This window comes from Chiloscyllium punctatum, chromosome 13, assembly GCF_047496795.1.
Source record: "Chiloscyllium punctatum isolate Juve2018m chromosome 13, sChiPun1.3, whole genome shotgun sequence".
NCBI classification, from domain to species: domain Eukaryota; kingdom Metazoa; phylum Chordata; class Chondrichthyes; order Orectolobiformes; family Hemiscylliidae; genus Chiloscyllium; species Chiloscyllium punctatum.
The window spans coordinates 84,688,602-84,701,308 of NC_092751.1; the positions used below are offsets into that span (position 1 = coordinate 84,688,602).

The 12,707-nt window shown below is 41.8% G+C and overlaps 1 protein-coding gene across 6 annotated transcripts in view; it reads left to right on the forward strand.

Moving 5' to 3' along the window:
• opn4a (opsin 4a (melanopsin)) overlaps nucleotides 1-11,379 on the forward strand; it is a 119,836-nt gene extending 108,457 nt beyond the window's left edge. For 5 of the 6 annotated variants that reach the window (XM_072583052.1, XM_072583054.1, XM_072583053.1 and 2 more), the window contains 3 exons: nucleotides 2,041-2,193; nucleotides 3,914-3,985; nucleotides 10,099-11,379. In XM_072583052.1, coding sequence (XP_072439153.1) covers nucleotides 2,041-2,193; nucleotides 3,914-3,985; nucleotides 10,099-10,290 — 417 coding nt within the window. In that variant the 3' untranslated portion in view covers nucleotides 10,291-11,379. The remainder of the gene's footprint in view (nucleotides 1-2,040; nucleotides 2,194-3,913; nucleotides 3,986-10,098) is intronic. The other variant, XM_072583050.1, reaches the window with a different exon arrangement.
• The last annotated feature ends 1,328 nt before the right edge of the window (nucleotides 11,380-12,707 follow it).

Genomic DNA, 12,707 nt, shown 5'->3' on the forward strand with positions numbered 1-12,707 from the left:
TCCATTTCACCACCAACTCCTCGTGGTGCACCAGAAACATCTCACTCACCCAACAACAAGCATTTCCAATTATTCTGTTACTCCACCTCACCCTTGTATATCTTCCAAACATGCCAACTTCACAGCCACCATTCCCAGTCTCCAGCTATCTCAAGCAATTCCTCGATAGCAGGCCCATTACTCAGACACAGCATCATAGAATCACCATTATGCTTTTCCTTCTCTTGCAGGACAAGCGGGCATGAAATGGAAGCGATCAGACAGAAGCAATAGGGGACATAACTATCTGAGGTCCATACTTCATACTTGTCAACAGCATGCAATAAACTTTAGATCCAGTTTTCACTTCATGTGCTAGCCTTTTATTAACTTGCTAAGCAATCACACATTGACATAACACCAGTTGCTTTGTGAGATCTCACGATCAAGAGCTCACTGCTATCTGATGACTCTGGTAATGAATTGTCTGCACATCATCCCATGACCAGCCAGCTCATATCTCCTAACTGCAGTCATGATATCCTTGAGGGTGATGGCTTCCTACCATCTATGACCCCAGGTTTTGGCAACACCTTAAATTGGGTCATTCAGGTGGGTTATCAATCTCAGCCTGGCTCGGCCATATTCCTTGTGTGGTCCTGTCATGCCTTCAGCAAGAAGTGGCTCGAGGTGCATGCCAGCAGTAGATGTGATTGCTGTGTTGAGGTACAAAGCCATTCATGACCACCAGGCAGTCTTGTGTCTGGGTCAGCAGTCCTAAACAGGGTCTCTGGGGGTCAACCAGGGCCTCAATGACCTCCATGGAAATGGCTGATGGTGGCTTCAGTCAGAATTCTCCTTTTCAGATCTGAGCTTGCATGTAGTCTTCCTGAATATAGTTTAAAGCAAGGATACATACATGACCACCTCCTTGTTGAATCACCTCAAGCGTTGCTCCTTTGTGAGGGATGATGTGTGCACATTCTAAAGAGCTGTGTGTGTAGTCTAAGAAACTGTGAACAGTCTAAAAATTTGTGTGTACCATCTATAAACTTGTGAACAGTCTAAAAACCCATGTGTACTCTCTATAAACCTGAGAACAACCTAAAAACCCGTGTGTTCTGTCTGAAAACCTGTGGTGGCCAGGGCTTTCTGTGGACACTCAGAGGTATTGACAAAACACTGAGCTTACCTCTTGAACAATTGTGTGACCAAATTGTCTGTCTTTGCTGTTTGCCAAGAGACGTCCAAAACCAAGCTGCTGTACCTTCATGACCTTCGCCACATCAGTAGCTAAAGCTAGCTCTTTAAATGGTGTGGGAATCCTCATGCAGCCTGGAGCACATTTGGTCCTGGTTGATTAGGGCAAAACAGAGCACTCCATGCTTGAAAAATGTGTGTCTAATTTATCTCCCAACTGATTGATGTTACAATCTGCCATCTCCTAAAACCATTCAAGTACATACACTCTCCCCAACACCAGATATAACCAGCAGTACAAACTGAATAATTTTATGCCTTTGGGGATTTCATTGCAATTGCACCAATCGCGCCTTGAAGCCTAATTTACTGTTCTTTATTTTTTCATGGGATGCGGACATCACTGGTAAGGCCTACATTTGATGTCCTTACCTAATTACTTTGAACTGAGTGGTTTCATTGGCCATTTCAAGGGGGCAATTAAGAGTCACCTACATTGCTGTGGGTCTGGAGTCATGTGTAGGCCAGACCAGGTAAGGATGGCCGATTTCCCTCCCTAAAGGTCATTAGTTTTCCTAAAAAAACAAAAATCAGTGACAGCTTCCTGGTCATCACTGCTGGGACTAGCTTCATATTCCAGATTTATTGATTGAATATAAACTCCACCACATACCACAGGGGATCTGCACCCCTATCCACAGGATGTGGGTTGCTGGGTTATCGGTCGAGTAATATTACCTCTACAAAATCAATATTTGTCGCTTTAAGTGATGCGAAGAGAAAACTGGTTCAAAGATTATCAGTGTCTCTGTATTCAGGGTATTAAACAATCCTTAACTTTTATCTACCTTCCCATTCTAGGGCTGGACTGACAATGAGGTTGACATTTCCATTGTAAACTCGAGACCTGTCAGCAGAACCGTTTCCTGTGAATTCAGCAAAGATACAACTGAACAAAGTGACACCAAGGAGAAATCGAAATTGAAAAACAATGACTCGGGTATCTTTGAGAAGGTAATTGCTCACTTCAAATAGCGGCAACTAAGCAAAATGACGTAAGCTATGAGATCTTTGGGAAAGGTTCCGACATGGACTTACTGAGTGAAATTGGTGTCTGTCAGAAGCATCAGCCAGACAGAGTGAATCAACAGTAGATCTTTGACCATACCCTCTTCTTTCCACCAAAGATTATAAAATGAGGATATATTTCAACTATTTTTTTTATGGACTTCAGTCCTCTTCTCCCTGACACTTATATTGGTTTGAATTTTTAAAAATTCTGTTCTTTTATTATTCATTCATGGAATGTGAGTGTTGCCGGCTGGGCCAGTATTTATTGTCCATCCCTTAAGATAGTGGTGGTGGTGAGCTGCCTTCTTGAATCACTGCAGTCCATATGATGCAGGGACATACACAGTCAGGCTGGGAAGGGACTTCCAGGATCTTGAGCCAGCAATGCAGAAGGAACAACAAAATGTTTCCAAGTCAGAGGGGAGTTCACAGTGGGTGGTTTTCCCATGTATCTGCTGCCCTCTCTCTTCTAGATGATAGGGGTCAGGGATTTGGAAGGTGCTGTTGAATGTTCAGTGTTGACAATATTTTCATATCAATGAAAAACAGATGTGGGTGTGATGAGTAGTTGAATCAGCTATTGATTAGTTGCAAGCCTGTCTTGTGCTATTGCCAAAGACCAATTCCACCCCTGTTGCGTGGCGCATAACTGGGCAATTTAGACTTTCCCGAGTGGTGTGACACAGACAATATCCAATCAGCCAACCATTCCACATCACTCCCAATTTTCAGGAGCAGTGCACAATAGGCAGCTGATCCTATGGATTACTTCACACTATTGGTCAAGGCCTAAATGATGTCCTAAGCATGAAACCTGAAATGAAGCATCTTGTAGAGATTTAGAATCTCAATAAACAGTGCAAGAAGCTGGAATACTAGGTGTAGGAATTACCTCTGTGGAAAAGTACATTTTATCTTTGGACCTGTGCCAAAAGCTTAGCGAGCCCTGAAATTTCACAGGGATTCTGCCAGTTTTCTGCCTTATTTCTGGCAGTGAGTATCATGGGAAACAGGAGAACGTAACGTTTATACCAGAGCCAGGTGGCTTTGATGTGGGGTCTCACATTCCATCCTAAATCAGTCAGTCTGTCAGTCAGGCAAACTGGACTGTTCACATAGATGTCATGGAAGTTTCACTAACTGAGTTCACTTCTCTGGATCATGCTGTATGTCTTCAAGAAGAAATGGAGACACATCCTGTGAATCGACTGGGAGAGTTTCTTATTGTCAAGTAAATAACTGGGAACTAGAAGGAAAGGTGAAAGGGGAAGATTTTGCATCTTAAACAGAACCCCAGCGCATTTACCATCAGGCTTTTTCTGCTTTTTTGGAACATATGAAATAAAGGTCTCAGAATAAATTGCCAGATGACTAGTTTCAACTGCTGAGTGCCATGACAGCTCAAGATAGAACAGAGGAAAGCAAAAGCCAAGATGAGACTGGGATATACAGTGCAGAAGCAATGATTGCTAACAACATAAGTTTAGCAGAAAAAAATAAGGTGTTGGACTGAAAGAAAGATATAGCATGGAATGCTATTTATAGCATTCCATGGAATGGAAGATTTATAGTAGTCTCTTAGAGAAGAAAGGATCTGGAATTTCTTATGATTCATGAAGCCAATATTTGCTCATTTCCACAATCTGAATTGCTTTCATTTCAGACATCGTTTAACATGACAAACATCTCGATGATTGAAGGGAGTCCTAGGAGTGATGGGGGACTCACTGCCAAGGTAGATACCAGCATATTCCATTAGCCAAGTGAGCAAAACATGAGTGTTCCAACTACAAAGGAGTTCCATTGCTTGGTTAGACTTAAGTATATATGTTAGTCAGGCTTCACTATATATGTTGGTTAGATGTCAGCATATATGTTGGTTAGATGTCAATATATATGTTGCTTTAACTTTGTGGTCGTTTATTTCAAAATTGGACTGAAAGTCTTACTTTCACTCTACAAAATGCAATCTACACAATAGATACACACCCTGTGACATCTCGGTGTGCCAAATGAGGGGAAATTACTGTTCTGCACAAGCTGGTTTCTTTAAATATCCCTCTAATTTTCACTGATTGAGACAAAGATCATTGTGTATGTATCACTGCTGTGTTCAAACCATTGATATACTTGCTATAACCAATATCGTGAATTTTGTATGATATTAAAGTGTTTGCATCACATAAACTCAGTCACTAACACACATGGACACATGCACATGTAGATACGTACAAAGACACAGACTTGCACACAAATCCACACAAGACACATGAACACATGGATCACGGAATCACCAAAATGTTAGGGCGAAGGTGAGGTCATTCAGGCCAACATGCTTGCACCAGCTTGCTAAATGAGCAACATGACCCAGTGCCAATCTGCTTTCTCCCCAGGCCAGTTCATATTATCTTTATCCAAATAATTATCCAGTATCCTCTTGAATGATGCATACAAATACACAGACACACATACACAGAGACATAGACCACATACCCAGATGCACAAAACACACAAACATATAGACACTTCTCGACATTGATACACACTATCACCCAGGCATGCAAATACACAAAAACCCAATTAAAAAGACATAGATGCAAACAGATACACATACAGACAAAAAATGGAAACAAATGCAGATAGCGACACACACTGATACACATACACATTGACATATACATAGACATACACAGTAGTAGACACATACACACACTCCTGCATACAGGGACACGCACATATAAACGTACCATTACAGGTACATGATGTAACATTTCAAGTCTGACATCTCGTATGTCCACTATAGTTAAATAGCTTTTGTATACTACTGCACACTTTGCTACATTTACAAGTACAGGTTAAAATTATAACAGCAAGCTACATTTTATGTCAGAGATTCTCTGGCATATAATCTTTGAGAGATTTTGCACAGGTTCCAGCCTCTGAGAGTCTGAGATAAAGAACAACAGAGAAGGGTAGAAGAGAGGGCAAGGGATTAAATTACAGAAATGTTGGTGGTGCAATCTACACAATGAATACACACCCTGTGACATCTCAGTGTGCCAACTGAGGGGGCATTACTGTTCTGCACACGCTGGTTTCTTTAAATATCCCTCTAACACTGATGGTGAAAATAAAATATTTACAACTGCATTGTTTATTCTTCTGTTGAATGCTTTGGAACTTTTAAATCACAACATGCTCAAATGGGAGACGGTACTAAAATGGTACTTTGAGTCATTAACAGCTGGTGTCATGGGATTTGTGCAAATGTTACTAGTTGATTATTCATAAGAAAACCACAGGTGGTAATTCTTCATTAATACCAACAGAGACATATAACACACATAATGGCAAGTTATTAATCCAGAAACTTGTGTTTTGGATATTCACTGATAAATATTATCTGGGTGACATTCCTCTGATCAATATCTTACATTGAACTGAGTCCAATTATTTATATCGATTCGCCACTGCAGAGCATGTTCAGGGGCTTGTGCATCTATGATGTAGGAGTGATAATACAGACCACTTTGAAGTGCACCAAGCCGTCCAATGAAACTTACTGTGTCTTGGAAAATCCCAGGCAATGACATAAAACGGAGCTATACTACTTGCTGCTGTTCTTTAAGATTTTGGTGCTTGTCTCTGTCCTAGTGTTGTGATCAAACTGGTACAGTGAAGATTACAGGCAGACTTTTTAACTACATTCAATTTGATATTGACATCTAGAGATTTGCAATGTGACTTTCAGAATTTGGAACAGAAACAAAGAACTGGGAATTTGGGAATCAGCAGCAGTTTTGGATGTCACTATTTTAAAATGATGGCATTTTTTAACATTTCAGTTTTGGAATATGAGCATCAGTGGTATATTATTGCCCTCAAGAAGGCAATAATGGAGTCCCCTCTTCAATTTCTGCAGCCAGATTGGTGAATCAGTTAGACACAAATTCCAAAACTATTGACTCAACAATATTGAAGGAACAGTGAAACCTCTCCAAGTAGTTGTAGGTGGGGTGACTTGGAGGGATGCCTCAGGGGTGTTCCTGCTGTCCCTGTCCTTGTAGGTGTAGATATTGAGAAGTTGTTGTCTCTGCTTGAGAAAATTAGATCACAGGCTCAACCTCAGGATGAGGTGCTCAGTCATTTAGAACCAAAATGAGGATAAAATAGTCATCATTTCAGAGTTTGTGAATCTTTGGAATGCTCTATCCCAAAGCTGTGAATGTTCTATCCTTTTGTGAATGCCCTATTACTGAGCATATTTAAGATATACAGATTTTTGGTCTCTTGGTGAACCAAGAAATAGTGGAAGTGGTGAGAAAGTGATTACAAAAAGATTAGCCATGTATTGAATATTGAAAGCAGGCATCTGGGGCCAAATGGCATACTCTTGCACCTCCTAGGCAATGATCCAAGTGGGTATTATTGCCAAACTATTCATCCAGAAATGCAGGAAATTTTCTGGGGACCAGCAGACAGTGGAATTTGAATTCCGTAATAATCTTGGAAACAAGAGTCTGATGATGATCAGGTAGCCTTGCCAATTGTCAGGAAAAACCCATCTGGTTCATTAGTGACCTTTTGGAATGAAAATCTGCCATTCTCACCTACTCTGCCCTTCACCTAACTCCAGACTACAGCAATGTAGTTGACTCTTAAACCTCCTTCTAGGCAATTAGGGATGGCAATAAATGCTGGCCTAGCCAATGACACTCACATCCCATCAATTAGTAAAATAATTAAGTTATCTTAGGTTCTCACGATGGAGGTTTTGCTGAAAATCCTTGGAGAGTTGCTGCAGTGTGGCACAGTGGCTCAGTGGTTAGCACTGCTGCCTCACAGCACCAGGTCTCCAGGTTTGATTACAGCCTTGGGCGACTGTCTGTGAGGAGTTTGTACATTCTCCCCGTGTCTGCATGGGTTTCCTTTAGGAGTGCCAGTTTCCTCCTGCAATCCAAAGATGTGCAGGTTAGATGAATTGGCCATGCTAAATTGCATGTAGTTTTCAGGGATGTGTGGGTTAGGTGCATTAGTCATAATATCCTAGAATCACTACAGTGTGGAAACAGACCATTTGGCCCAACAAGCCCACAGCGACCCTCCAAAGAGTAACCCGCCCAGACCCAATCCCCTAATGCTCCACATTTACCTCTAACTAATGCACCTAACCTACACATCCCTGGGGTACAAATCTCTAGTCAGGGGTAAAAGTAGAGTAATAGGGTAGAGAAATGGGTCTGGGTGGGTTACTCTTCGGAGGGTGGGTATGGACATGTTGGGTCAAATGGCCTGCTTCCACACTGTAGGGATTCTGTGATGATTCAACTTTTAATCCACATTCAAGCACTCCGACAATATTACAGAAGCTTTGCTCTCCACAGTATGATGTGCCCTGTAGCAAAGTTGTTCATGTACAGCTACCTGACAATGTGGAAATTCACCACAGGTATGTCCTGTACACAAAAAACTGGACAAATCCAACCGGGCCAATTACTGCCCCATCAGTCTACTCTTGATCATTAGTAGAGTGATGGAAGGAATCATCAATAATGTGATCCAGCAGCACCTGGTCAGTAATAATCTGCTCAGTGACACCCAGTTTGGTTTCTGGCAGGGCTACCCAGCTCCTGTCCTCATTATAGTCTTGGTTCAAGCATGGAGCTGAAAACCAGAGGTGAGGCAAAACTGATAGCCTTGACATCAAAGTTGTTTTTGACCATGTGTAGTATAAGAACCTCATAGCAACTCTAGAATCAATAGGAATCGGGGGAACCTGTCTGCTGGCGAGTGTAGCATCTGGCATATAGGAAAATGGTTGTAGTTGTTGAAGGCCAGTCATCTCAGCTCCAGGATATCGCTGCTGGAGCTCCTCAGGGTAGTGTCATCTTCAGCTATTTCATCAATGACCTTCCCTCCATTAGGTCAAATGTGGAGTTGTTTGCCAACGTTTGCACAATGTTCAGCACCATTCACGGCTCCTCAAATACCGAAGCAGTCCATATCTAAATGCAAAAGGACTTGGACAATATCCAGGTTTGATCTAATAAGTGGCAATTAATGTTTGGTCACATAAGTGCCAGGCAATACCTTTTTCCAACAAGAAAGAATCTAACCATTGTCCCTTGGAATTCAAAGCTTTCTCCATCACTGAATCCCTCACTATCAACATTCTGGGTGTAACAATTGACTAAAAATTGAATGGATTAGTTATAAATACTGTATACTTGCCTCTGACTTGCTCTTATAGCAAGGAAGCCTGTAGTGAGTAACTCACCTCCTGCCTCCCCAAAAATGTCTGTCCACAGGATGCATGTCAGGAGTGGGATGGAATACTCCCCACTTGCCTGAATGATTGCAGCTACAATAATGCTCAAGAAGCTTGACACCACAGAGGACAAAGCAGCCCACTTGATTTGCACCACACTCACAAACATTCACTCCCTCCAACACTGACTGTCAGTAGTCGTAACGTTCACTTTTCACTGTATATGTAATAGGATTCTGTTACGACATGGGGTAAACCCCTCTGCGAATTTAAAACCAGCAACATGGAAAAGATTTATCCCGTTGCAGTAATCTGTGAGAATTCAATAGGCCAAGAATTAGTTAAAGTAAAAATTAACAACTTTATTTCTTAAAGTATAACAGAGAATAATTAACTAACAACTATTTACAACCCCTTCCTCTAACCTATCTTTTACCTTCCCTTCTATAATACTAGTCCGTTAAACTCCCAATTAAGATTTACAAAACAAAACTTCTTATCTCAAAATCAATACAGCTTTTGGTTCGTCTCTGAATTCCTTTCTTCTTTTTTTCTTCTTGGGGATTCTGCTTCACAGGTTACTGATCGATAAAAGTACCTTTAAGAGAGCTATTTTTCAGGCAGTCTTTACATGCTGGTAGCTCAGCAGTTCTCCTCTCAACTATTCAATTTTCCCCAGTCTTATACCCCCAAAGCATCGGATTGTGTCATTGGCTTTTAAGATTGTCAATATACTTAATTCAAACTTGATTGGAATTTGGTGCTTTCAGGGTATAATTTAATTGATTGACCAAATTTGAATTTGTTTTTGTCTCATAGCAACTCAGCCAGTGTTATCTGTTCTGAACCAAATGTTACTTTGTAAATTCTCCAGCACTGAGTGTGCTTGCCAAGTCCTTCACTCTCTTAAAGGTACAGTACACTTCTACACCTTCATAACAATACACATGACAATAAATAAATCAAATAAGTACTGTCTACAAGATGCACAATTTACTCAGGTTCCTTCGGCAGCACCTTCCAAACCCATGACCACTGCCATCTAGAAGGACAAGGGGAGCAACACCACCTGCAATTTTCCCTCCAAGCCGCTTACCATCCTGCCTTGGAAATACTGTACATTGTCATTACTTCAGTGTCACTGAGCCAAAGCCCTAGAACTTTCTTCCGAACAGTATTGTAGGTGTACCAACTTCAAAAGGTCTGCAGCGGTTCAAGAAGGCAGCTCACCACATTTTTTGTCAAGAGCAATTAGAGATTAAATTAGGCAATAAATGCTGCCCTAGCCAGTGATGCCCATGTCCCAAGAGTGAATAAAAATAAATCCATGGCGTGGCAGTTGTGGAATTAGTATGTATTTGGGCTCTCCTAGAGTAACTTGGAAAGGGTTTCTATCAAATAACATTGTCTCTTTAACACCTATTACACTTTCGAATTGTTCATATGAAGGAATAGGCATCGAATGAAGAATGTATCGCACCTCTTCAAGGCAGAGAATTTTTACTGTTTGAATCGGATCATTCTTGACCAGCAACGAAACGCTGACCAAATTCTCTTGCTTGATTCATTGTCTTGTCCAGGTGGTCGGAAATCTGGATGGTGTTGGACTGAAGAAGGTGGATATTGCATTGGTGCAAGCTGCCCAGATCCCCAGCATCGTCATCACCCACACCAGCAGCCCTGGCAGCAGCCAATCTTCAGAAGCCAGCTTCAATCCCATGTATGAAATGGGTATTCATGGGAACCAGCAATCCATGCTTCCAAGCCAATGACAGCCAAGTTAGAGTCACATAGCCCAACAGCACTGAAACAGTTCGGTCCAACCAGTCCATGCCAAACATAATCCCAAACTAAACTAGTTTTACCTGCCTACGCCTGGTCCATATCCCTCCAAACCTCTCCTATTCATGTATCTATCCAAATGTCTTTTTGTTGCAGTTGCCAATGGAATTGTTAACCCATTCAAGTTACCAGTACAAAAAGCCACCAGAATCTTTACAAAAGACATAAAATCAGGACAGTTTCTGTAGGATAGTGTACTCGATGTTCAGTGTATAGCTTTGAGCCTATTAGTTACATAACTCAAAGCTAAACAGTTCATCTCCTAAAATATGAACAAAAAGTGAGGTGCCTACATAGGCTACTCTGTCCTGAACCAATAAGTTTATGATTTACTTGAGAACCCAAGTGAAGTGGTAGGTGAAAGGCAGGACTAAGATCGGGGAGAAAAATTGGATAAATCGAAAGGTTATACCATAAGTCAAGGCCAAGTTTGGGTTTCATAGATTGTAGGAGGAAGGTCAAACTTCGGGAACTATGAACTTCCAGTTTCTTTGGAGAGGAGTAAAATAGGAGATGGTGTGGTTAGTGTTGACTTGAATATAGTGAGGTTGCAGGATGGAGAGAAAGCACATAAAATGGTGCATTCAGAAAGTCAGGCAATGCTGGCAGCACCCTGCTCCCAATCCACTCAAGCCTAATGACGAATCCTTAGATCTCCTGAGCCAATTATAAATGGATCATGTGGAATCATTCATCCAGCAAGTAAACAATAAGTTACTGTACTAATGCAATAACAGTGAGGATCCTAATCTCCGAATGCTTGGCAACGCATTCGAACAAGCAATTCATCAGCTCGCAGACATTTTAAAATATTGTGGAAAAATAAGATTGGTCCATTTAGAAAGTAAAAACATCCATAACCTGATTTGCATATTTTAAAATCATAAATAACTCAATTTAAACAGCAGCGTATTTCTCGTTATTCCAATGTTTAATTTATTGGGTCCTGTGTCAGTTGAAATGCTCATTAGGATGACTGTAATACGATGCTACAACACATTAAAGTGGTATTCGTGGAACATTTCCCTTGCTCTGTGTGTTTTTGACATCAGTTTGTAGAATCCTTACAGTGTGGAAGCAGGCTGTTCAGCCCATCAAGTCTCCACACTGATCATCCTACCAGACCCACATCCCGTGTTAGCCCCACATTTCCCATGGCTAACCTACTCATCCCCAGACACAATTGGGCAACTTAACATGGCCAATTCACCTATCCTGCACATCTTTGTTCTGTAGGAAGAAACCAGAGCACCTGAAAAAAGCCCATGCAGACACAGGGAGATTATGCAAATTCCACACAGTCACCCGAGGGTGGAATTGAACCCAGATGCCTAGTACTGTGAGGCAGCAGCGCTGACCACTGAGCCACCATGACATCCATTCTGGGGGCTAAACAAAGATGATATGAGCCATGAGGCATATAGGCAGGGCTCTGGCCACCATAAATTGTCCCTTTTCTTTTAGCTTTCGGCGCTGCAGCATGTGTTCATGAATGATAGAGTTTGGACATTCATGCTCACTCAAACCTATGTGTGGAAACAGAAGCTTTAAAGCTTATTTTATTTTTAAGACTGGTCCTGAGCAATCTGTACTTGCTAAGTTTCTGCTTTCAATCACAGGAAAGAGCAAATTCCTTTCATTTGTTCTTCTCCTCATTTAAAAGTTCAGCTCCAATTGAGCACCAGCAAGTGTTAGTGAGCCCAGATAGCTGGTGAGATGTTACAGGTTTTTTAGATAATGGGATGTGTCTGTTGACACTGTTCATGTTGGGACATGCTCTTTGGTGGGTTGGTGCAGACTTAATGGCCTCTTTCAGCGCTGTCTGGATTCTGTGACAAGTGGGACTATTAGACAATGCTTGCTGCAACAGATGGGAACTGTGGTAAAAACAATGACTGCAGATGCTGGAAACCAAATTCTGGATTAGTGGTGCTGGAAGAGCACAGCAGTTCAGGCAGCATCCGGGGAGCTTCGAAATCGACGTTTCGGGCAAAAGCCCTTCATCAGGAATAAAGGCAGTGAGCCTGAAGCGTGGAGAGATAAGCTAGAGGAGGGTGGGGGTGGGGAGAGAGTAGTATAGAGTACAATGGGTGAGTGGGGGAGGAGATGAAGGTGATAGGTCAGGGAGGGGAGGGGAGGGTGGAGTGGATAGGTGGAAAAGGAGATAGGCAGGTAGGACAAGTCCGGACAAGTCAAGGGGACAGTGCTGAGCTGGAAGTTTGAAACTAGGATGAGGTGGGGGAAGGGGAAATGAGGAAGCTGTGGAACTGTGATTGAGCCGACAACATCCGGAAAACAGGTACACATGTTGTCAAGTTAGAATTTCAACACTCCATTAGTCTTACCT